This window comes from Vanellus vanellus, assembly GCF_965231255.1.
Source record: "Vanellus vanellus genome assembly, chromosome: 3".
NCBI classification, from domain to species: Eukaryota; Metazoa; Chordata; class Aves; order Charadriiformes; family Charadriidae; genus Vanellus; species Vanellus vanellus.
In genome coordinates this window covers 87,715,757-87,742,022 of record NC_138907.1, presented here as the reverse complement: position 1 = coordinate 87,742,022, position 26,266 = coordinate 87,715,757, and the positions used below count along the sequence as shown (strand labels likewise).

Genomic DNA, 26,266 nt, shown 5'->3' with positions numbered 1-26,266 from the left:
AAGATGGGGAGTTCAAGTGCCACAATCACCCATGCATTTTCTCCTTGTTGCTGGGAGTGTCTTCCTGGTATGAGGATGGAAATTAAATCTTTGTGCTGTTCTGGAGCTGATCTCCCTGCTGAAGCTGTTAGCAAAAATGTCAGTACTCTGAATGGTGGGATTATGATGGGGAGGGTTTTGTACTATCAGCTAAACAGAGACAAATCAATTTAGGGGGGCAGCAATGCCATTAAACAGTAATAGCTTTTAGTTATTGCTGTTTTGAGATGGATTCAAAGGGATAACGTAAGGGTGAAAGACATTGTATTCCACTGTCAATCTCCAAGATCATATAGTTGCTGTACCAATTACCCTTAGACTATGCAAAGTCTGTAATACTGGTAGCTGGTAAGGAGCAGTGCAGTGATATTTCAAGAGAGAGAAAGATCGATCATGTGTACACACACTGTCTATCTTGAAGATGTTTTTCCTGTACTGAAGCAATTGAATACCAAGGTGTGGCAAGTACTGATAAAGCTGAAATGCTCCCAAACTGGGCGGGTTCTGGATCCTACAACTCAACGTGATCTGTGGATACATTTTCTGAAATTATGTCAGAAATCACTTTTCAGGTCCGATGGTTCATTGCATGGGTCAGTGGAGCCCAGGAAGAAGAACATGCTCACTAGTTTGCATTACAAGTGCCAAATCTGAATTGTTTCTGGGGTCAGTGTGGTGTGATGTCAGTACCGCAGAGGGAACATCATTTCTCACTGACAGCAAAGATGAGTTTCCCAGTTGCAGGTTGTGATCCTTCCCCAAAGTGTCCTTGGGATGGTTCAGGGGAGGCTGTGAAGCATTTTATACTCATGAGGGAACACTCAGCTGCCTTTGATTGCTGACTGCACTCAGTCCTTCCGAGGCAGAGGCTTATGTATTTATATCTGCAGCCAGTAACTATAAACTATCCTTGTTCCCTTGGCCAACACAGGCTGAGCTACTCTTAGCAGTGGAGGTAGTTAACCGGTACTCTGCCAATTAAAGTCTGGGAGACCTGGAGGGGAGGAGAGAATGACAGGGAGCCATGCCAGTAGAGGTTAGGCCAAAAGAGAGTTTTGCTTTCAGAAAGTTTTAAGGGTTTTTGTCCCAAACTAGGGGAATGAGGGCATTCTGAAAACCTGCTACATCCCTCTGCATTGTAACATTGTAACAGAAGTGTGATGTGTTCAGGAGGCTCTGAGGGGTTTTTGTGACCCCCTTCCAGAGCGATGTGAAGACAAACACTCAGGGAAAAGCTGCTGCAGTGCTTCCATGTCTGAAACCTTGCTGACGGCAGTGTTGTTTTCTGATCCACAGGTGCAGAGAATGGCATAGCAATAACGTCACCATCCAGGGAGCTGGGGTCCTTCCTTGCCTGCCTGCATGCTGCTTGAACTGATCCCAAGCCTTTGTTTTTGGACCGAAGAAACTGGGAAACCTTTCTCTGCTAATTCATGAGCCAGCAGGATGTGGTCGCCGTGCTTTCAGAACGCCTGCTCGTAGCCGCCTACAAAGGCCAAGTGGAGAATGTGGTGCAGCTTATCAACAAGGGTGCCAAGGTAGCGGTTACCAAGGTAACAAGAGAAAAACGCTTTGCAAAATCCCTGGGAACTAACATAACTCCTAGACCATTGTCTGGGAAAATGCCCTTGTAGCTTTACCATTCTGAATGTGACTGAGGTTAGTCTTTAGATTTCCTTCAAGTTTATACTTCATAGCTCATGTGAATTTACAATATAGTGCATGTCTTGCATTTATACACTTCCCAGCAGACACATCTGTAGTGAACACCGAGTCCTTAGAAACATAGTGTGTCAGCAGAGGGGCAGTGACATTTTTTCAAAGCCTGCATTGACTTTTGAACACTGTGCGAACTAATGAATGGAGCAATTCATCATTGTCGAGGGAAGGTGGTTCAGAGCGCCCATCTTTCTGGGTGAGGGGATGGGGGAAAGCCACCTGTTGCAGTAGGGTAAAGATATGCAGAAAGCGTTTCTTGCCACTGAAGTTTCTTGGTACAGCAGCCTTGCTTATATGCCAACATCTTCATTGATTCATGCCGTGTAGTCCCCAGTCAGTTCCGAACTTGGGGGTTGCAAACTGTGTTCTCTGTACCTTTGAGATAAAGTCAGCATCAAAGGATTTCTGCTTAGATATTAAGAGAGTTCAAACAGTTATTCACCTATTTCTAACTCAGCACATTATAAATAATACTAGCATATAACAGATGGGATAGAAGTTGCAGTTGCAGAGAAGATTTAGTCAGCAAAAACCCTTAAAAAGAATTAGGTAAGTTAAATCTTTAGAGCTGTAACATAAAATTTGGAACGTCCTGTTTTTATGAACTATTGTTTTCCGTTGTGTCTAGTTTTATTTGTATTTCCAAATGCGTTTTGAACATTATATATGTATAGGGGCTAATATTTACAGATAGAAAGCAAATGTGAGTACGTTTGATAAGTAATCTCTCTTTTCCTCTTTTTATCTGTCAGTGATGGTTGTTTTCAATCCCTTTGGAGTGTTTGAGTTGTAGATAGTATTTATTTTGAAAGCTGGAGTGGTGCCAGGACACCCGGTGTTTCTAAGTTTTGTTTGCCAAAACTAAGTGGCCTCTTGTTGGTAGATACAAAGCACAGATGTAATAAGCGTGAATGGTCCCATAAAGATGCCCATTTGGCTCTGTTGTCCAAGCAGCTCTGTAGCTGATGAACAGCTATTAAAGTTAGTCAGTAATAGATTAGGAAATCGTGACTTACTGAGGTCTGAATGGTAGCTCGGGGTTTTGTGGTGGTTGTTTTTTTTTTTTTTTTAAGATCATGAACTTTGAAACTGCTGAGGGATCTACCTGAAAATACATAAATGATTGAAAGGATGCCATGCTTTGTAGAAATTTGTGCATTAATGTAATTTCAAATCCAGCTTCCACGCTGTCTGAACATAAAATGTGCTGTCCTTTGTAATGGTTTCCAGAATAATCATGCCACTGATTTAACTCTTTCATGGATTTAGTTGTCATAATCCATGATTCAAATGCAAAATTGACACTTTCTCATTGTTGTTGTTTATTATGCGATTATCAATGCCTTCTGTTAATTACAGTAAGAAGGAAACTGTGTAGATCTGACTTTCAAACACAAAATTTGGTTAATTTGATAAAAAGCAGATTTGCTAGAGTTGACAAGTTTTTCTTTCCTGTACGATATAGGTGGCTTCCTCCTCCTTGCGCTTGCTTTATTGTTCAACCCTTGAGTGGAAAATCAAAGCAAAGCTCATTTGGTGGCAAAACTGTGCCCAGGTACAGAGTGTTGGTGTTTCTGTTGGAAAGCTGTGCTTGCTGATGAGCTGTGAGGCCATCCCTGTAGCTGAACTGGTGCTACGGGATTGTAGTTATTCTTTCCTAGAGATTGTGGGTCATTCCCATGGAGCCCAGGGAGGGGGGGATGACAAAAGCTGTCCTTGTCATTCTGGGTGCATCCTGGTGCATCAGCAGACAGCACAGATGAGGTACTTGGGTAGCCTGGTGACAAGCCCTGCTCAGAAGAAATGAAGTCAGATCAGTAGGATGGCAGAGCAGTGCACAGAGGAGTGGAGAGGCTCTCAGAGGAGTGACCGAGGCTATGTGTGTGGAGTATTTTGGAGGTGCTCACGCACTTATTCCTCCTGTGCTGTGAGCCAGATAGAGGTGAGCTCAGTGTGAACCAAGAGGCATGACACCAAGCTGCATCCCTCATCAAAGCCCATCAGTTCAGACTCAGTAATGTCTACACAGTGTCCAGTTTGCATCTGGCTCTCACCCAGGGAGAGCAAATAAAGGCTGGCTGGAAGATCTATAAAGGCTCTGGAAGAGCTTGGCTTGCTAATCTGGTGACACACAAAGGCTGGAAGGAGAAAGAGCCATTTAAAGTCAAGGACAAGGTTGTCACAGGAGCAAGCACATATAAATTAGCCTCAAGTATATTTAAACTGGAAATTTGAAGGGATTTTTTAGCCATCAGAGAGCCAGGTTCTTGTGCAGTCTTTCAATAAGCAGAAGAGGTGCAATATGAGAACTACTTTCAGGATAGATGTTGTTAATTTTAGGATGGAAATTAGATGGCATGCTTATTGTAGCGGAGAATTATTGATCAGGCTTTCAGATAAATTGGAACCCAGAGCTTTCTCCCCTCTCCAAGCTAAAACTCATTGCAAATGAAGCATAAAAATAAATTTATTCACGTGCATGCCTTGGTTCTCTTACACCTCTATGTCTTCTGCTTTTAGTCAAAGTCTTCAGTTTGTTCTGTCAACTTAATTTTAAATTCTAGGGATTTGCTCCAAAGGAAAAAAAAAGGGGGGGGGGGGGGGTAGTACTTACCAGCCAAAATTCCTGCTGAATTCTATCAGAGTTTTATTGGAAGAAGACATGCAGAAACAAAGCTCTTTGGAGGGAGGGAACAATTTCACACACCACTTTAGGCTTAAAATTTATTTGATACGCATCTGTAAGCCTAGACTGATTCTTGTGGAAAAAAACAAACATAAAGAGCCACAGCTTGAAGTGACCAGGATCTAGAGCTAAATGCTAGAGAGTTCTTTATTCAAACCGGATTAATTGAGCATGGCTTAAGAAAAATGAAGCATATTTTCTGTAACAAACCAAGTACTATTAAATGCTGGATAGCTGGCAAGCTTGTCCGGTTCTATTTTTATCATGTATAGGGAAGGTCATATGATATGGTTAATTGCTGCTTCAGTAAACAACAATTCAGCTGCAAAACAGTATTTCACTTTTGTCACCTCTAACTATATGATTTCAGAAGAAGAATAGTATGAAAGAATCAAAATACAGTAGAGAACTGGTGTGTCCAGGTGCTCACTTCAGCGTTTTCTCAGGGATGCACTTGTTTCATTTTGACAGTGTTACTAACAAGTCATCTGTCCGGGTGAAGTTAGTGTGCTGGTGTACACTCCAGCATCTTCCCTCAATGACTGACGAGGGGCACTGGGGCTCTTTCCAGGGTTGAGGGCTTTTAAAATGATAGAATCATAGAATCATAGAATTGTCTAGGTTGGAAGAGACCCTTGGGGTCATCGAGTCCAACCATCTACCCTACTCTACAAAGTTCTCCCCTACACCATATCCCCCAACACCACATCTAAACGCCTCTTAAACACATCCAGGGATGGTGACTCAACCACCTCCCTGGGCAGTCTATTCCAATGCTCGACCACCTTTCCAATGCTTTTTCACCTTTCTGTGAAAAATTCTTTCCTAATGTTCAGTCTAAATCTACCCTGTTGGAGCTTGAAGCCATTCCCTCTTGTTCTGTCATTAATTACCTGTGAGAAGAGACCAGCACCAACCTCTCTACAGTGTCCTTTCAAATAGTTGTAGAGAGTGATGAGGTCTCCCCTCAGCCTCCTCCTCCTCAAACTAAACAGTCCCAGCTCCTTCAACCGCTCTTCATATGATTTGTCTGCTAGGCCCTTCACCAGCTTCGTTGCCCTCCTCTGCACTCGCCCCAGCACCTCGATATCTCTCTTGTATTGAGGTGCCCAAAACTGGACACAGTACTTGAGGTGTGGCCTCACCAGTGCTGAGTACAGGGGCACAATCACCTCCCTACTTCTGCTGGCCATGCTATTTCTAATACAAGCCAGGATGCCATTGGCTTTCTTGGCCACCTGGGCACACTGCCGGCTCATATTCAGCCGCTTGTCAATTAGAACCCCCAGGTCTCTTTCTGCCAGGCAGCTTTCCAGCCACACCTCCCCAATCCTGTAGCGCTGCATGGGGTTATTGTGGCCCAAGTGCAGGACCTGGCACTTGCCCTTGTTGAAACTCATACCATTGATGTTGGCCAAATGATCCAATCTATCTAAGTCTCTCTGTAGACCTTCCCTATCCTCCTGGGAATCAACACTCCTGCTTAACTTGGTGTCATCTGCAAACTTGCTGGTGATGCACCCTATGTCCTTATCAAGATCATCAATAAAGACGTTGAACAGAAATGGTTCCAACACTGAGCCCTGAGGCACACCACTTGTGACCGGCCGCCAGCTGGATTTAAATCCATTGAGCACCACTCTTTGGGACCTTCCAGTCAGCCAGTGCTTGATCCAGCGGATCATATGCTCATTCAGGCTGTGCGAAGCCAGTTTTTCCACGAGAATTATATGGCGGACAGTATCGAATGCTTTTTGAAAGTCCAGGTATACAATATCAACAGCCTTTCCCTCGTCCAATATTCTGGTAATCTTGTCATAGAAGGAGATCAGATTCGTGTGGCAGGACCTGCCTTCCATAAACCCATGCTGACTAGGCCTGATCCCCTGGTTGCCCATTATGTGGGTTTTGATGGCACTCAAGATGACCTGCTCCATGACCTTCCCTGGTATCGATGGGACGATGGATATGTAAAGAAGGGCTGATGGTCAGCAGGTCACAGCACTGTTGATGATCTGACACCAGGGAGCCCAGAGAGGGAGTGGTCTGGTGGCCCTGCATTGCACATACATCAAGTGCTCGTCCTGGTGCTGTGATCTGTGCCATCAACCATGTGGGGTGGTGGCCAAGAGACAGTCTGGATCTCAGTGTGTGAGGCTTCACGGCTCTGCTTTGGGCATTTTCTCGTGCTCTGCCTGAGAGGATGAAAAGATGATTCCCGTTTTTGTGCCTTTTTATCTGACGTTCTTCACGGGTGTGAAACTTATAGCTGTTTTCTTTATGAAAAGGGCAAAAAAATCCCAAAACAACTGATCATACAAATTGGCTGATCCAACAAGCAGGTGCCTTTATAAAGTATTTTGGTGGATATGCTGCAAAAGCTGGAAAATTAAGAACTGAGCCGGGTGCAATTAAGTCCTTTATTTCATGCAAGAAAGCTGATCCCTTCTTTCAGTCCTTTTGTGGTAGAGCTTTCTTTCAGTAAAGTTACTGACAGCTGCATCTTTGACATTTAAGCTCTGGGAGCTTTGCTGAGCTGCTCTCTCTTGCTGTCCTCCCAGGATGGTATTTTCCTTGTCCCGTGTTATTTTTCTTTTGATTTTCTGAGTTGAGACAGGTTAGGGAAAGGGCTGATAGCCACTAGGAGTGGCCCAGGAGGAATGGTAGCAATGACATCTCAGATCAGGTTGGCTCTTCTCTTGATCTTGTCATCAGAACAGTGCCTGGAGGATGGAGAGAAGCAGGATTTTACCTCCCAGGCATCAACTTCTGGCGTATCCCAAGGATGCCTGGCTGAAACAAGGCACTTTCAGGGGAAAAACAGCCCTTAATGTGGGCTTGCTCCATGTCTGGAGATGAAATTTCCAGGTCTGAACCTCTGCATTACAGCTCCCCCAAAAAAAGTGTTACTGGATGTTGGGTTTCATTGGGGCATTGCAGCACGGTGTGTAGCATTCAATAGCGAGAATTAATAGGGCCAGAAATTGCTGTGTATTAGCAAGCACGCACAGAGGACTGTGCCATTTGTCTGTTAAATGTGAAAAAGATTTCCAGAGGAAGTCATAAAGGTAGTACAGCCAGTTTTAATGTAATTTGTATAGCGCCAGGGGTTTTAAGAATGTTTTTTCAAAGGGAAGCAGAATACAGCTTTTCTGCAGAGTGTAGCATTAAGATCATAGCTATAAAATTGAATTCTGCAGAGATGGGATGATTGAGAAAAGAGAAATGCAAAAGGTGGTGCTTCTGTTTTGATTCAGTAATTCTGTTTGATTTGAGTTTTTGAGCTAATCCTGTTACAAATCTGCTATATGGCAACACTTCTGTAATGCTGGGGTACTTGTAATCTTGTCATCAGCATTTCAACTTAGCATGTTGAGTTCTTAAAAACGATTTTTTTTTCTTCCTTTTTAAGTTCAGACAAACAAAAAAAGAAATAGATTTTGGTACTTTCACATTTTTGTACTCCTTCAGTTTGAAAAACCTCCTTGTGTCTGTTTTAAACAATAAATAAAAATAAATGAAATGGGACTAGCAAACATTTAGAGTCTTGAGGTCAATTAGAAGCTTTCTGCTGACTTGAGCAGGCAGGTTATTCATGGAGAACAGTCTAACAAATCATCAGTGTGAACAAAGTGACAAGACTGGGTTTTTGTTTTCAAGCTTTCTAATAAAACACGGATAGGCATGTTTTTGTGTGAGTGCATAATGGCTGAATAAATAACAGTCCTTGTGCAGCACAAAAGCAGGGTGAGATGGAGAACTGAATGTACTTGCATAAAAGTATCAACGAAGACATAAACACAAGGAAAGATCATGCGGCTCGTGGTGCTAAGGGCCCCCCCGATGGATTTGGTTACAGAGTGCATACGCTGGCAGCTGCTCCTAAGAAAATTCTGCTTTTAAACCGTATGTATTGACAGCTGCCTGTTGATGTCGGGAAGTTAGAATACAGATTAAATACAAACAAAAACCCTACCCTTGCACTTTACTGCTGAAATTCATATTGCTGTTTACTATGCTTGACTGCAACCTGATACGCCCCATAGCTCTAGCACAGTGTCACGGTTGTTGGAAGTTGCAGCTTTAGTGCAATAGGTCCCATTTATTTTGTCAATAAGCCCATGACTCGGGAGGATTTGTATTATTTGTTGCCTGCTGAAGCAATTATTTACATTTGAATAGAAGTCCAAATTGCATATTTTTTTTTTTATATGATTGACTGCTTTATTGGTTCATTAATCCTAAGTTGTAGCACTCTCTCATTTGTATTTCTATAATAACCCCCAAACCATTACAGTTCATATTTGGAAATGCTCACAAACTTACAAATTGGTAATCTGCATGTTAAGGAGTCCCTGGTTTTAGTGTTGTCTCCTTTCAGTGAGCACCTATAGCAGACACTCTTTTTCGTATATATTTCTTCTCCCACTAGTACCCGTGTGTGTATTCAGATAAGCCCCCCTCTTTTGTGCTGCAGTGGTGAGTGTGAAGTGACTATGGAGAAGATGCGCAGAGGAAAATTTTTCTGCCTTCCTCCCTCTTCCTCCTAGATATTTTAGATAGGATGCATTGTTGTGAGAGAAAAAATTTATTAAAAAAAAATAAAGTCCTATTAGCCTATCAGCAGTCTCCTGCACAGTCACTGTAAAGGGCTGTCGGTTTGGCTTGCAGACATGAAGGAGAAGATCAGGCATGAAGGAGAAGAGCCAGGCAAGAGCAGCTCTGGCTGTCGCTGCTGGGGCTTCCCACCGTGGCACAAACCTGTTGAATGTTTCTCTCCAAAGATTGCCATGGTCTCAGTTTGTCATCACAGCATGAGGGGCACCCAAATCGCCTTGTCTCTCCCCCATAGTTTGTTCTGGATTGGTGTGTATATACATAGGTACATACACACCTGTGTATATATGTTTGCATGGGGAGGTGGGTGGGAGTTTTTTTCCAGTGTTTGCATTGCCCGTATTGGAGCACTGTCCAGCTGTACTGTCCATCTCTGCTTTCATTTTCATGTTACTGGGAAGAAAAAGAAAATCTGGCATTGCCAGTTCTTGCAGGTTATGATTAATCTTGAGATGATCAGTGCTCTTCCAAAAGCCTGTGCCTCTAATCAGTGTAATGTGCTGGATTTGATCCTCCTTCCCACTCTCCCATCCTAAGTAGGGTCATAGTTTTCCTATTCTCCCTTTATAGCCACTGGGAAGAGCTCAAGGACTGCATGCATGCAGTAGCTCTGATCTCAGAAGGTCTCTCTCTAGGTGTCTCCAATAGGTGGGATGCCTCTGAACCTATGTTTCTGGATAGAGAATCTCAAAGCACACAAACCCTCTGGAATAAAAAGCTGAAATATAAATTTTAATCCTCTAGTCTTCTGTTTTAACAACTTCTTATTTTTTTAAACCAAAACCTGAGGTTTGGGAACCTGGCTGAAGTTTTTGAATGCTTGGAGATGACAATAAGGGAAATGCACGGTTAACTCTGTTTACTGAGTGACAGAAGTGGCCAGGGAATGTTGCCTTGTGTAGGCTCCTGTCCCCGGTGGCACTGCGGACATGGTGATGCTTGGTGTCACTTGCTGGAGGGGCTGGAATGGGGTTGCCTTCTCTGCCAGCCTCTACTCTTTCCCTCCTTCCCAAGCCCAGCAGCTTTGCCCTCTGCCTGCTGATCTGACACCTCGCCCTCTCTCCTATTGCTGGGGAAACCACAGCTCTCCCTGGCCCCACGGTGGCCTCTTCCAGTGAGTACCCTGTCCTCCAGCACCCATCTCCTGTTGCTGGCCATGAGCGTGGGGAGGCTGCCCAGCTATTGAGAACAGGAGGCAGGTTGGTCCCAATGACAGGAGAGCTTGGTGCTCCCTGGGGCAAGGGCAGCCTTCTCCAGATAGCCTCCTTATCCTCCAGATAAGCCCGTTCCCCAGGGTGACTTTAATTTAATGTGCCTTAAGGCACTGAATGGGCAGGTGAAGGTCGTGTAATCTGGATCTTCTGCAGTTTTGCAACCTTTCCTTGTGCTTGTGCCTGCCACCAGGCACGCTCTGTGTCGCGATTGCCTAGGAAGGTGTGTTGGGTGAGGAAAACGTGTCCCTCATACCGAAATAAACTCATACTCTGCTTTCACAGTTTATTTTTAACACAGTACCTTTGGCTGAACCTCATTGTGTTTTCAGTGGTTAGAGATGATTATCTTATCAGAAACTTTCCCTGCTGGGATATATTCATGTAGCTGATACTGCTTTCCTTTTAAAGTACATGAGCTGGCTTCAAGTTGAGTTTGTGTGGGATTTTTTCTGCTCCATGCACAGATTGCAATAAATTGTTTTCATGATGTGTTAGTAACCTTCTGGGAAGTGAGATGCCCGGATTAGGTGATTTACTTATTGCCATTAAGTAATGTAGAAAGTCAGAACCCATAAACCTGAACGTGCTGGAGCACATATTCAGAATCCAATCATATTGTTCATAGCTGGGAATGATTTCTCAATCTGGCATCTATTTTTTTCATTTTTTCCTTTTTTTTTTTTTTTTGTTTTTTTCCTCCCCCCATGTTGCCTGGAGACTTTTATGCCTCCTGCTGTTGAGTTACCTGGAACAGTGACATAGCCCTGGCTCTCCTCCAGGCTGATGGAGAAGGAAGTGTGCTGGGTGCAGCTTGGTGCCCTTCGCCATAGGGGCAGGCGTTTAGGGACTTGCGGCCAGGTCGAGTGAGAAGCACCCAGGCAGCAGGCTGGGTGGTGCCCAGCGGCAGTGGTGACAGCCAAAAGCGAGCCTTTCCCATGCCTTCAGTAGGGTGGGAATGGAAGTTTCCCATGCTGGAAAGAGCTGCTGCCAGTAACAGGAGACAACGTTTGGGTTTTGAGACCTGCATGTCAGAGTGGGTGAGGTCTGGCCCTTCAAATTGATAATGTGGGATAATTAATCAACTTTAAACATTTTAGAAGCACAGCACAACTAGTCAGTAATGAAATGGACATTTTGACCCCAGCCATTCTCTGGATTTCAACACTGGTTTTCCTTTTTGCTCTGAAGGTGCTGAATTCCTGAGACTTTACCAGTTACGTGGGTATGGGATTTGCTGTGTGAGAACAATCCTGTCTTGAGCTTGGTTTTTTATTTACTTGAAGTAGCTTTCCTGCTGGAGAGGTTGCTTAAAACCTCAGAGAGCTGACAGTTGTCTTCTGCTTACTTCAGGACAGTAGGAGTCAGTCAGCTCTTAAGGTGTTTGCTCCTTCTGTAGGTGATATATTAGGGCCATTTATCTTCCTTTGCAGGGTGAATCACTGGGTGGAAAAAGAAATAGCAGAGGTAATGAAGAAATAGATAGATATATATACACACACGCACTTCCTAGAGCAAGAGTTAATCCTTGATTCTCCCTTAGGAGTTTTCTTTTTCAGGTTGTATGGGTTAAGTGTTTAGGGAATCGTTTGTTGTAGTTCTCCTCTGTTGTCCAGACTGCTTCTTACAATCTCTTCCCTCTTTGAGACTCTTTTCACATCAATTCTTGTGCCTCTTTTAGGAGAAACAGACTATTCTCCCTTTCCTGAGATGTTACATTTTAAATTCTGTCAAAGGATGCTCAAGCAGGGCTCAATTACAAGTAACTATTGTTTTTCTCTTGACATTTTACTTAGATTTTTGGAACCCATTTGTTGGGGAGATGCTTTTTTTTTAAAAAAAAATATTTTACTGTCAAATTTCAGTCTTTGGCTTTCTTTTTTTCTTCTAAAACCATACATCAGGTATACATCTCACTAATTAAAGCTTTTCTGTCCTGTTTATTAGGGAACCATCCATTGTCTAACCGTATTGTCTAAAAAAATCTGACAGATCTTTGGCAAAATGAGGTTGGTTGTTGTACACATGAAGTCATTTGGAGTGACTACAAGTCTTTCATTCCTTTTAAGGGCAGCGTCCATCATACACAACAGTCCAGTAACTCTTATTTCTGTTGCAAAAACAGTGCCCATTACAATATATGAATTAGCCCACTATTGCAACTTTGTTGTACAGAGTGAAGTTGAAAGTGGTTGACAATTCTGTGCTCCAGAGGGACAGAAACAAAAGGGTCATGAATTCTCTTTAGACATTGACACAAAGCCGAATCCCAATTTGTAAGGAACTATCCTTATGTGAATATAATACCCCTTTTGGAGAGTGTTATCGGGATAAACTGAAATGTTGCAGAAGGGGGAGGAGAAGTTTTCAGCATAAACAAAACCAAGGTAAAGCCTTTGGTACACTAATATATGTCAGTTGCTGCTATTGCAGGTTTCAGAGAGTGAGGTATGAAAAGAGCAATGAGGAAAAGCATATCAAATTCTGGTCAACTACCATGTGGAAAAATTCATCTTATTTTCTTCTCTTCAATAGCATGGCCGGACGCCCCTGCATCTTGCTGCCCACAAGGGTCATCTCCACGTTGTCCAGGTTTTGTTGAAGGCAGGTTGTGACCTGGATATTCAGGATGACGTAAGTAGATACAGCTTTCTTGCTTGGAGTGGAGGGGAAAAGGTAATTTGCAAATAACAGTAGATCAGACCACCAGTAGATCAGACCACCAGGGTCCTGGTGGACAGCAGGATGACCATGAGCCAGCACTGTGCCCTTGTGGCCAAGAAGGCCAATGGCATCCTGGGCTGTATTAGAAGGGGGGTGGTTAGCAGATCGAGAGAGGTCCTCCTTCCCCTCTACTCTGCCCTGGTGAGACCGCATCTGGAATATTGTGTCCAGTTCTGGGCCCCTCAGTTCAAGAAGGACAGAGAGCTGCTGGAGAGAGTCCAGCGTAGGGCAACTAAGATGATTAAGGGAGTGGAGCATCTCCCTTATGAGGAAAGACTGAGGGAGCTGGGTCTCTTTAGTTTGGAGAAGAGGAGACTGAGGGGTGATCTTATTAGCGTTTATAAATATATAAAGGGGGAATGTCATGAGGATGGAGCCAGGCTCTTCTCAGTGGCGACCAGTGATAGGACAAGGGGTAATGGATTCAAGCTGGAACACAAGAGGTTCCATTTAAATTTGAGAAGAAACTTCTTCTCAGTGAGGGTGACAGAGCACTGGAACAGGCTGCCCAGGGAGGTTGTGGAGTCTCCTTCTCTGGAGACATTCAAAACTCGCCTGGACACCTTCCTGTGCAACCTCGTCTAGGTGTTCCTGCTCCGACAGGGGGATTGGACTAGATGATCTTTTGAGGTCCCTTCCAATCCCTAGCATACTGTGATACTGTGATCTTAACTTCTTTGAAGCAGGATTAAATGAAAAGAAAACCTGTCTCTCCGTTTTCTAATTTGGAGATGTAACCTCTAATTTAGAGATGCAAAACTACATGGGAGACAGTATAAAATTTGTTGGTTTTCAACGAATAGCTTGATCCTCTTGCTCAGGCTGCAGAGCTTTATAAGAGCTCTGATTGCGCCAGGTGGGTGTGAGTAGCACTGAGAGTAGTTGTCTGCCGCTTGGTGTGGAGATTAAATAAGAGTTCGTTGTACTCTGTAGGAACTCACTGGAGGACGTCAGGTAGGGGACACGATCCATTTTGATGTTTGCCTGAAGTGGGAGATGCTTTTTGTGTATACTCATGCCGTAGTGTATAGAGTATTGAGCAGCTGCCCGGAGCGCTCTGCAGCATCACGGGGAAATTGTCCTGCTGGCAAACGTGCTCGATGTGGTGATGGTCGCATTTGTGAGCCTGTTGTGTGGTGAAGCATCAGCACAACGAAACATGCTTTGAATTTAGCAAATAGTAGTTTGTTTCCATTCAGTAAAATATGTAAGTTACTGGAATTTCTCGTTTTTCCATAAGAATAGTTCTTATCTTGGACCGGGCTTTAAGGGAGTATTGGAGTGAGTGGTAATATGGCTTTAGTTACCTCACTCTGATGAATGAAGGTGTAGGCTGAGATGTACAACAGCAGTTGAATAACTGTGACTTCTTCAGGGTTGTTGTTAACTTCTGATAGTGCGCTGGAACAAGTTTGAGGAAGGGTTGCTTTTTTTCCCCCTGTAATAAATAAAGTAAGATTCTTCAAAGGACCTAGAGGTCCAAAGGTGGTTAGTAGAGGCACCTGTATGACTATTAAAAGGACACTGGGAATGTCTAGGTGCCTTTTGAAAATCCCCTTAGGCATTTGTTTGCATCTAGAGAGTCTTAAATATCTACAGAAATTGGAAAACTGGTTTCCTTCTCTGCATGAGTAGCTGCTTCCTTGTGAGACGCGAGCAGTCTGTCTGACAAGCTTAGGACTGGGGTACTGGTGCAGCCAGTTTTCTACTGGAAAACTTGTTTTTCTAGGAAGAAGCTTTGCTTCCTGTGCTCTTTATTCTTTCCCTATGCCCATCTGTGAAATGGAGCAGATTTGCAAGTGTAATGGTAGTATCAGTTTATTCAGATGTATCCCGAGTATATTTTTCAGTTTCTCCCAGCAAAAATGATTCATCACGTACTTAAGACAAAATTGCAGGTACTTTACAAGTACAGTCAGTTTTCCTGAGAAAAGCAAGTTGCTGCTCTAAGAATGTAAGAGCTTCCACTGATTTGGTCAAATTGGGTTTCTGTGAAAACTGTTTTTTGAGTAAGTCTGGGGGTTTTGTAATTCTCTAGGAATAAAAACTAGTCTGTTTATATGTAAACATGATAGCCATAATAGATACCAGTAAATCAGTGTTTAGCATAATTTCAGTTTGGCTAAGAGTCTTGTACTGTAGAAATACTCAGCTCGTAGAAGACCTATTTCACTTGCCTTGCAAGCTTCTCAGGGGCTTTGTTCACGATAACTGGATACCGCTTCTAAATGTGGTGACTAATCTGTACTGAATAGATGCATGCTTGATTCACAGGTACTGTTTCTTTAAAATGTATTTTGATTTTAGCTCTGTATTTAGTACTTGTAATGTGGTTGGGGTTGAGGAGAGCCTCAACAGTTGCTGAGTCTTAGAGGGTGTGTTTGTGTTTGTCTCAGAGGAGGAGGAAGGCTAAAATTCCAGGTGAAGATTTTTGCTTGTGAAAGGTATTAACTAAAATATTTCTGCTTTCCTTTTACATAGGTCTTCAAAGAAGGTTCTCTATTTATGGTTTCTCCTTGTATAATTAATAGTTACACTTTATTTATGTGCCACAGGATATGTTCATACTCTCTTTTAGTTGCAATCTATTGATTATGCCTTCCGTCACATTTACTGTGTGCTTATTTGGCAGTGAAGGCATCGTAGTTTCAGCTGTTGATTAACATCTGTGCATTTCATTGCTGTTTTTCAGGAATACGGATTTAGGTTCAGAGATTAAATCGCTTGTGAGAGTGGGGAGTATTATATTTAATTGAAAAGTAAATTACTTAGTTGATTTTCATCTGTGGCATTTTTGTGATAACACAGAAAAATCTGCAGAATCTAAAAAGATAACATATATTGTATTTTTCTAAATAACAAGAGAAACCTTAACACATTTTATTTTGGAGTTGACTCTCTGTAGCTAATGAACAAATGCAAGACTAACTTTTCATCTGCCACATGATAAGCAGAAACTTAAAAGTTGCTAAATGTTGTGGAGACATTAAAACCCTCACTTCATGTTCTACAGATACATTCTTTAAAACACAGTAAGAGCCGTAAGAATTAGTTGAAGAATGACCTCCAGTGGCCTGGAGTGGGATTATTATGAATTTCAACCAGTGGAGTCCAGCTCTGTAGAGTACGCCACCCCAGGAGCTAACTCTTTCCTTCTCCCTGCCAATACTGAAAACTCTTATTGGGATCCTAGTGCCATCTCTGAATGGTCAATGAGTATCCATACAGCACACACCTCAGAAATAGTCAAGGAGAAAGTTGTCCTGGTGAAGGAAGTCAAGGACGAAAAAGATAAGAGAAACCAGAAGAGAAAGGCTAGGAAGGAACCTAGAAGATCAGAAAGAGAGAAGGAGGTTAGAAACCTTGTGCATCAACCCTGTCTTGAGCTTGATGTTTCCCATGGCTGCATGCTGTGAAACCTTGGCCTGGTGGTCTGGCACGACCGAGCTCTTCTGTGGTGCATGGCTGCATGGTGGGCTTTGTGCTGGGTGCTCTGCATCGAGTTTCCTGTCCTGTGTGCCCGCTCTGAGAATCTAACTGGGAAAACAAGTTGATTTAAAACAAAGGCCCGAGGCCCCAAAACATCTCTTCTGGAAGCTCCATTTTAAGAAGCAGAAAAATAATTTCAAATGGAACAATAACCTAGGGTTCATAATCATTTCTAGCCGAATGTAAATATGCAAAGTGGCTTATTCCTGTGCTCTCACTTCGGTGTTGTTTAAGCTGTAATTTGTTTCGTTCATGTTTATTTTTTCAGGCCTTGCTCTCTTCTGCTGGTCATGCATCATCGTTTGTGAAATTATTCTTACTGTGTGTCATGATGACTGCCTTTCTTTAGCAAAGGAGGAGGAGAACAGCACATTGACATTGAGAAACATTAGGGCGCATTCAGTTGCCTTTGTATACAGCTGCTTGTATACATATGCTTGTATGCTCCTGCGAGTATTTAACACTTGTGGTTATATTTTCACTTTAAAATGTTTTGAACTTTCTACTGTAAATGTAGTGGTTTGATTTCAAAGTATAAGACTTCGCAAGTGCCATTCAGCATCTTGTACCAGGGACTGAAGGCACAAGTTTTTGCTGATTATTTTGGTGCAATTCTCCTATAGCAAGACAGTTTGGTGATTTCTGCAAACATGGAAAGACAGTGAGGAGGCAAAGTGTGACACTGGAGAGGATCTTTAAAGGAGATCATACAACTGATAGATGCTCTGGAGAATAGGAGTGTGCAGGAAAACAAAATATGGTGGTTATAATACTTTTGTAAATCAGAGAAAGGAAAAAGTGTTACAAACCAGGGTAAATGAAATCTCGTTAAATTTGGGCAGTAGAGTCTATATAGAGACTGCAGTAACCCAGGAGAACTGGCAGAAGTACTAATACCTACCTGAAACCCTTTGTAAGTTGCTTGTGTTGTTTCCTTTCCCTTGGGGTTAACTTCAGATGTAAAATTAGATGCCAACCCAGTTCCTAGGTGCTTGGTCCCAGTGGTTGCAGCCCCTGTTTTAAGTTAGTCAGCAAATGAAGAAACTCGAGGAGGTAATTGCAAACACCAGGACACTGAGCAAAGCGCCACCACCCTACCTAACACAGAAGTGCTAAAGGAAAGATGTAATGCCAAAAATCCATGGAGAAGGTGAAGATTTACGTATCTCCCTTTCTTCAGGACACTCAGTCTGTAACCCTCTCCTGAAAGCAGGTGTTTAAACTCTCTGTTAAGAGCATGATTTCACCCTTTGGAAAGGTACCTGCTGGTGCTGGGCATTGCTGTGGAATAGCCCCGTTATATGCAGAGCCCTCACGCTGGACAGTCCTGCATTGGCCGCACTGGGGGATGTGGGCTCCTATCCCAGTCTCCCACCAGTGTCTTCCTCTCTCTAGCCCAGTAAATACCGAGATTTTTCTTAAAAGTGGAGCACTTTCAACACAGCAGTGCTCTCATGGCAAGACAAGCTGGGTGAGTACCGTAGCCTCTGGGCTGTTGCAGAAAAGCCAGCGGCCACCTGCTTTGCTAGCCTCTTTTCAAAGGGTGGTGGGTGTACCTGCAAGTTGCATGGAGCTTCTTCCAGCAAGTCTGTGAGAGAGGAGGGGAGACAGCTGTGTTAGGGAAAGCGGCAGTCCTGGGTCTGTGCTACGCGATGACCTCCTTGGTGCCACCATGACTGCAGTGCCGCATGGCAGCGTGCAAGCTGAGATCTTCACTGAAAGGGTTGTCAAGCACTGGAACAGGCTGCCCAGGGAAGTGGTTGAGTTGCCAACCTTGGAGGTCTTTAAAAGACCTGTAGATGTAGTGCTGAGGGACATGGTTTAGTGGTAACTTGGCAGTGCTGGGTTAACGGTTGGACTTGATGATCTTAAAGGTCTCTTCCAACCAAAATGATTCTGTGATTCTATGTCTGGGGTGTTGAAGTGGAAACTCAAACTGAGTTTGAGTTGCTTTCAGGGCTAGGCAGCAGCTGAGGAAGGGGCTTTAAGGCACACTGTTGTAGACTTAAGTACCTTACTTCTACCAAGCTTCACTTAGGCACCTAAGTGTCTTTTTTGGCTTTGGGCCCATGTCTGCATTTAGGCAGACTCTGTTGTTTCTGTCAAGGTCACATTTGCGTGACACAGCACTGGAGTTATCTCTCTTCATTGCTACTGATCTGCGGTCTGTTCCTAAGGCATAAATCACCTACAAATAGGATCATAAATTGTACCCAACGTAATAGTCTGTGCAGTTAATACACATTTACCAGTGTAATTGCACTCCGAGCCTCTGGAACAGCCCCCTAATGCCTTGCTAAAGGCAGAACTCCGATGAGTGCTTTCAGAGACAGTTATTTTAGCAATTAATTAAAAGATACGAGTTGGTGATTACACTGTCTGAAAATTCACACTGTGAAAAACATATCACTCATCTGTTTTCTCTGACTCCATAAGAGGCAAGATGGGGGTTTTCTCCTCTGCTGATGGGGAGGCAAGACAGGTTAGAAAGGCAGCGGTGCAGACAGTGTTATTTATAGTTGTCTGTGGCTGGGTCATTCAGTGGCTCACACACAGAGGCCATCACAATCTGGTGGTTCAGCTTCCACAGCACCTTAAGCAGTTTAAGGTTAATGTGTGTGCCGAGATCCGAGGGAATGGTTGACCAGGTTCTACCCTGCTGACTGGGAGGCCTGGGAGTGGTAGGAACCTTCACCAGGACATTGATACCTGCCACGTCTTCATTGGGAGATGCCTCATTCCAGGTGAGGCAGGGTGTGAGATACGCTTTGACAGTTCCTGTTACATGGATGAAGTATTTATTCACCTGGTCAGGGTGCTGGTTGGACTTTACCCTTTTTTGCTTGGCTCTCCCCATGCTTGTGTAGAGAAGATGTCAGCACCAAAGCCCGCACCTTGGGCAGGAGGCACCTGAGCCTACCATCTGTGGGACTTGTGTCCCTTCACATACCTGGGCTTCCATTTTGGGGACCAGAATATAGTATGGGACAAAGCCCGGGCATGGCTGCAGCTGCCCCAGTGCTGTTCTGCAGCCCCGGTGAATGGCCCCTCAACACCAAGGGAGACCTGCTCCTGCAGCAGTGAGGTGTGCTTCCCCCTTTCCAAATATGCGTTTGTTTTTAACTTAACTGCGATGCCATTAAAGTAGCTGCCATATCAACAAACCCAAAAAAGCTGAATGGCCTTTGAACTCCCTGCAATTACTGTGATGGGGTTGGGCTAACGACAAGAACAGCCTTGATTTAAACTGCCCCAGCAAGAAGATCCTTAATTACAAACTAAATCCAATACAATCCATTCCCACCCCCAATTTGGTCTTCTCCACAATCAATTTTCTGGACTGTAAAGAAGTAGGAACCAACCATTCGTTGTTCAAGCTCCATGCATTGCAATGACAGATGTCATCTTCTTTTAGTCTTTATTATAGTATCTTCTATAGTTTTGCTGGTGCAGCAATACAGGTTGGCAGGGATAGGTTGATGGATTACTTTCCACTTCATGGTAGTCAGATAAAATGACCTTTGCACTGTCCACATTACCCATTGCTGCAGTAGCAGTAGCTGGGCTAGTCATCAGTACCATGTGTTATCGGAAAAAAGGGTGTTAAGTTCTTCCCCAGCTCGTCAGCGAGCAGATTTCTGTGCAGTAATAGTTACTGGGAACTATCGACGCTTGCACTTGAGATGGTATAATTTGGACATTTTCCATAACATTTTGTTTATCTTTAAATTTGGAACAAATACACAGGTTCAGGGAACTTGCAGTGCTGTCAGTTTTCCAATACTTTGTGTTTTTCTGAAAGTCCCAGTTCCTGGAACCATTGCTGTCTTTGTTCAAAATCTCTTAAAATACATTTCCAGTCTTAATAGGGACAAGAACAAAAGTAGCAGTATGTAACCTCTAGAGACAAAACATAGGAAGTTTCTAAAAAAACCTTCAACACAATTTTTAAAGATCAATTTCATGATTATAAGCCAATTTAACGATTAACTAGTGGTGGGCATTGGCATTACAGGGGTTACTAAAAGGTTGTGGTTGGCAATGCTCATTTTTCCCTTATGGGTCAATAACTATTTTGGGTTCTTTTGTGCTAATGACACCTACCAAGAGCAATTTTTAAGTCAGTTGCTAATTGCCCTTGAGAAGAAATTATCCAAATTTTCCAGTTATCTAAAGATTTGTAGACTGTAGGACAGAAAATACAGAAATTCCTTTAGTTTTACTATTTAATATAATGTGGTATTATCTGATAAAGATTTGTAGCAGAGAATTTTTTTATCTATGTAGGACTAGCTTCCTGCAAGCTTTTCTTCCTCAGGATACATTGCATATCTCTGCCCTGCGTGTGTTTTTTGTGACCGTTATCTAGATAAGCAGCAGTGGATTGGATTCCCACTCTGTTTATTCATCCCCCAAAAAGCCTGTGTGCAGCTTTGAAGCTAGGCTTTGTGCCTGGACTCAGGCTGTGCTTCAGCATTGCAGGCTCAAAGCAACTTCAAAGGAAAGCCAAGACTGGTTGTTGTAGCAGCAGTGGAGCTTCTGCAGCTCATTTTCCCGTCGGCCGATGTCTTACATCCCTACACACTGCTGCATAAATCCTCCTATTCCCCCTCTTATATCACAGTCTCACCAAAATGCACGTAAAAATATATAGATGGGCAGGGCCAGTAGTTTGCATTTCCCTAGTCTTCAGTTTCTGGAAGTTTTGTAGAAAATTAATCTTGGGCGCTCTAGCTCAGCAAATGAGTTCAACAGTTGTTAGCAGGGAGATAAATGGGCAGGCACACAAGATGACTGCATCAGCATCATTTCTTCTGGAGACTTGGCCATAAAGGAAATAAACTGATGTAAGAAACTTGCTTGTTGCTGCTACGTGGCAGGTCAATGAGAAAGGAAAGTTGTTTGGACCTCAAGATCTCTCTGTCGCTTGGATGAAATAAGTTGATGGCCTTGCAGTTGTGGTCTTCATCATAAAATTGCCTCCACTCTTAGCACTAATTAGTAAATTCATCAGAGGTGCTGAAGAGGCTGATCTCATCTCATGCTCCTTATCCTAAGCATGGCTGATGGAGTAATCGGAGCCAAAACAGGAGAGCCTCATCCAGTTAGTCTAGGATCATTATGATAAATTACGACAGCCTGTAATTCCCTTTAGTTCCCTACAGATACTGGTGGTTATTAGACACGTAGTGCCAAATGTGTTAGATTCACTGCCTTCTAGTACTACCGTATTTTTAGAACGCTTCAGCGCTGTATGTGGGATTGTGATGACTTGCAAACTTCTGTAAACAGTTGGTTTGTAGCTCTTTGATACTTTCAATAACTTCGTTAATCTTGGTAGCTTTAATGATAGTTATTTATGGGGACTGTTTTCAAAGGCAGCTTGGATTTAACAGTACATGTGTTGAAGATGCAGCCCCTGTGTGTGTGCTACGCATTTGCATTGAGTCAAAATGACGTGGGAATGGTACCGATTACAAATTTGCTTCTTTTTGCAGGGTGATCAGACAGCATTGCACCGGGCTGCTGTTGTAGGGAACACTGATGTTATAGCAACTCTGATTCAAGAGGGGTGTGCTTTGGACAGACAAGACAAGGTAACAGGCAAAAGCAAAGTCCTGTGGGATGGCAGTCTTGCCAGCCAGTAATATTAAAGTCTCAGAGAGAAAGTTATGGTTTGTAGTCCTGAGTAAGTATCTGATGCTTTGAAAGTAATTGGAACAGTTACATTGAAAAAAAAGTTGTACCATCTCTTTAATATAAATTACTGATTTAGTTATTTTTTATGTCAGGCCTGGTAGTTTTTTAAGAGTCTGGTCACAGCTTATTAAGGGAGGAATTAAAGAAACGTACAACCATACTATGCCCTACACAAAACGCTGTACAGTTTCCCTTGATTATCCTTGAAATTGAGAATCTCAGGCTGTAAATTTAGTTTGGGAGTAAATATAATTAATTCCAAGATCCAAACAAAAACTTTAGTGCTGTTCTCTGCTTGCTAGGAGATGCAGGATAAACTAGAAGATAAAGATAGAGGCTTAAAACACAAAGATTAGATAGGAAAAGATGCGTAAGGTGTCAGTGGAAGGTATTTCACATTTAAGTCTGGTATATATCTGCCTCATAAAAATATAGTAGAAAATCAGCTATCAGGAAAGGCAAATGAGTTATTTTTCAAGTAAGCAGCTGGGGCGTGCAGCTTCTGCGCTCTGAATGTAATATTACTCTGTGTGGAGACACAGTGCACTAACCTTCTCCTCTTGTATGTGTGCTCTTCAGGACGGGAACACCGCTCTTCATGAAGCTTGTTGGCATGGATTCAGTCAGTCTGCCAAAGTGCTCGTTAAAGCAGGAGCCAACGTTCTTGCCAAGAACAAGGTGAGACCCATGCAGGAGGAGCTTTCAGTTCTGGTGCAAGGTGGCTGATTCTTAGCACTGGAGGTTTCTGGCCATGGCGTTTCTCAGTGGGTGGGGGACCAGCTCCTGGTGGGATTTTTTTTTTCTTCTTTTTTTGCATTTTTTACATCTGGATGGTTCCTCCACAGGCATTAGGAAATTCATATTTTGACAGCTGACGCACAAGGAACTCATTAGCACGTTAAATGATACATTAATTATGGCTGACAAACATTGCAATTCCTGTGGAAATCTCCACAGTGCTCTAATTTATACTGAGTAGACTCATTGTGATTGGTCTGATTTAAAATGAAAATGAATTGTACTCATAGGAAAATGGCATTCAAAGTATGTTTCTTCCAGAAATTAAACGTCCAAGTAAATGTAAGCCACAGAGGGAAATAAATAGCGTATCTTGTGTTAGAAAGTTCTTCCTAATACATGAGTGTAGGCTCTTACCAAAATCTTGTAATGAACCCAGATTATCTTGCCTCTCGTATATATAATACCTTGAGAGCAGTTTAGAGGAAAGAATAACAAAGCAAGGGGTTTTAGTTCCACTCTAATTGTAATGTCTGTGGGAGACTTGTCTTCAGTTCACTAATTCAAAAGTTAATTAAATAGTCTAGGAAGAGACAGTAGCAGTCTGTGGTGTGAGCTGAGTTTGGGTTTGAACCGCTGTGCTGATGGGTTTGTTACGGATTGGTTGGCACTGTGTCCTTCTGAGCACTTTTTGGTAAACTTATCTCTAAAATGACAGCTGAAAGGGGCTAGTGAAGAAAGGGAAGAAGGGAAACAGGTTGCTAAAGTTCAGGATTTTGAGTAAAAAGGCACATTGCCTGGGCATAGTGTTTCTGTATGTGTGCATGTATATATGCATATGTTTGTACAATCACAGTCACTTTGTGGTCTGTAATTACATCATCTTTGATATTATTTTATGTGTGTTCCTTCTTTTATATTGTTCCAGCTTCCAGTTTGTATTTTCTGTAATTATTTTTGCTGTAACGTTCACCTAGATTTGTATCAAAGGTACTTTAGACAACTTCCCATGCTTGACTTTATAATCTTGTGAACCATTATACTTCTATTCCTGGATATGTTTATCTATGTATATATACTTATACTTCTGTACAAAGGTGTGGACTTAAGATGCAAGTCTGGTTATCCTGCATGCTTGGATGCCTCAGGGTATTAGAAGATTTAGCTTACAATACAGTGTATGTCAACTGGAGACAACCTGTCTTGGAAAGCATGTGCACAGAATAGCTCAGGAGGGTTGATGTCTGAAATATGACTGGCAGACTTTAATACTGCGTGAGCAGCTCCTGTGCTGGACTTTGATGTCTTACCCACACAATCCTCCCCCTTTGCATTTCACTGTTTGGGTGGTTTTGTAATGGACAGGATCTTTTCTCAGGAGCCACTGAAAAATGTGGGAATTGTGCATGCTTGCACACATGCACGTGCTTTTACCTCTTTTGATTTCAAGAAAAATGAAAAGCATAAATCTACTTAATCCCAAAATGGTTTCTCTGGTCTCTCAACTTTTTACATTGCTGATGACAAGGCATAATCTTTCTGGCAGCCAGGGCTGAGTGCCGTAATGCAGGAGCACTCTACAGGCTGTTGACTTACACCTGAGCATCATGTGATTTTGGCTGGGTGGGAGAGACTGGGGCTGCTAGATTTGCCAAACCCTGCTAAGCGGCAGAAGACGGGAGGGATTTGACTCTATTTTCTATAACTCCTGGTCAGTATCTCCTGGGACTGCCTGGGGAATGCTTGTATGGGTGCACTTCTTGCAGCCCAGCACCTTGAGCACAGTATTAAAAGAGCAACGCAATTGAAGACGGCTTCTATAGTAAGTAAAATGAAGAGGACAGGACAGCTGGGATTCTAAAGGCAAGTCAGGCAGGCATTTGAGGAATGGGACAACACATGGTTAAACCACCTGGGTAGCCATATTCCTCCTGTGCAGCAAATACCCTGGAGATGCAGTTTATTTTCAGTCAAGTTGGCTTAATAAAAGCACCACCACGATGGTAGATCATCCCATGAGACCGGTTGTAGCCTTCTTTTTAGATCCTCCATCAGTCTGTACATTTCAGTGGAGATTCAATAGGCCAGTGAAGACCCTCCCAAATCGGTATAACTCGGACCCACTCTCCCTCTCACAGAAGCTGGCGAGAGATTTGTCACCCTGTGGGAGACGAGCCAGAAGAACCTGCTCTGTGAGCTTTGACCCCATGCACCGGCACCGTGACTTCTCCCAACATTGACATCCTCACCTGTCACCTACTGCACAGGACCTCTCTGCCTTCCCACCAGGGCCAACTGTCCAAACAGCAAATGATAAAGACGTTGCAGAGGCTTTTCAGAGATAAACCTGGGAGGGAAAAAATTGACACTTAAATCCAATTTAGCTGAGAAAGAAAATGTACATGTCTGCCACAGCTTAGAGACTACATTCAGTCCTGAAATAGTCTGTAATGTGGAACTGAAGACCTAAGACCACATCTAAGAGTTGTCCTTTTGTAATTCAAACCCTGCAGCTTTGATCTGTGTCTTGAAAGCACGGGGGACAAATTAAAGGACATAACCAAGGTGAACAGGCAGCCTAGTATGCATGGGAAACCTTTTTACCTGAGCTGATTTCATTTCTAGCTCCCAGGAGCCAAAAACCCCAAGCATTTTCAGGCCAACAAAAGCCAAACAATGTCAGAAAAACTTGTCAGACTAAGGTTAGAAAGACAAGCAATCTCTTCTTTGATTTCTCTCCATAAAAACTGCAGGTTTGCTTCTTTCAGAAACCTTAGTATGCGATTCTCTGGGGTTTGGGTGGCTTTTATTTCCCCTTCTCATCTTGGCTGGTGGCTTTCTGGACACTGAAGCTTCCCAATAACCTAAAATCTGCATCCTGCCTTGTGAGAGCACCTACAGACCCGGCCAGACTTGGAGCTGGTTTATGTTACGATTGTAAAGAAACGGAAATTGTTGTGACCTTCGTCTGCCTAACACCCTGCAGCAGTGGCAGCCAGCTTTGCTTGGGACCAGAGGTGCCGTACCATGGCAGCCTGTTTCTTTGTGTGCGTGCATGGGGGAAACCCCAAACCACAAGAATTATATTTCTTTAAATGAAATACTTGATAGTGCTGTTTGATATTAATGAACCAGAGAGTCTTTGCTTTTTTTAATTTATAGAGTCTTTGCTTACTGCAGACTTGACCAATGCAGATATTGTTAGATTGTCGAATTTCTGCCTTTACTCTGTCCCAGATAAATAATTTCCAGGATGAAGAGGGTATTTCAGTCTTCAGATTCATTCCGCTCATATCTTTGGGAAATTAACAGTGACGGTTCCCTACCCCTAGGTGGATCTTCT

At 43.0% G+C, this 26,266-nt stretch overlaps 1 protein-coding gene across 1 annotated transcript in view; it reads left to right on the top strand.

Moving 5' to 3' along the window:
- The first annotated feature begins 1,382 nt into the window (after positions 1-1,382).
- ANKRD6 (ankyrin repeat domain 6) overlaps positions 1,383-26,266 on the top strand; it is a 38,780-nt gene continuing 13,896 nt past the window's right edge. Inside the window, exons 1-4 of the mRNA XM_082481310.1 lie at positions 1,383-1,592; positions 12,808-12,906; positions 21,984-22,082; positions 22,765-22,863. Coding sequence (XP_082337436.1) covers positions 1,473-1,592; positions 12,808-12,906; positions 21,984-22,082; positions 22,765-22,863 — 417 coding nt within the window. The 5' untranslated portion in view covers positions 1,383-1,472. The remainder of the gene's footprint in view (positions 1,593-12,807; positions 12,907-21,983; positions 22,083-22,764; positions 22,864-26,266) is intronic.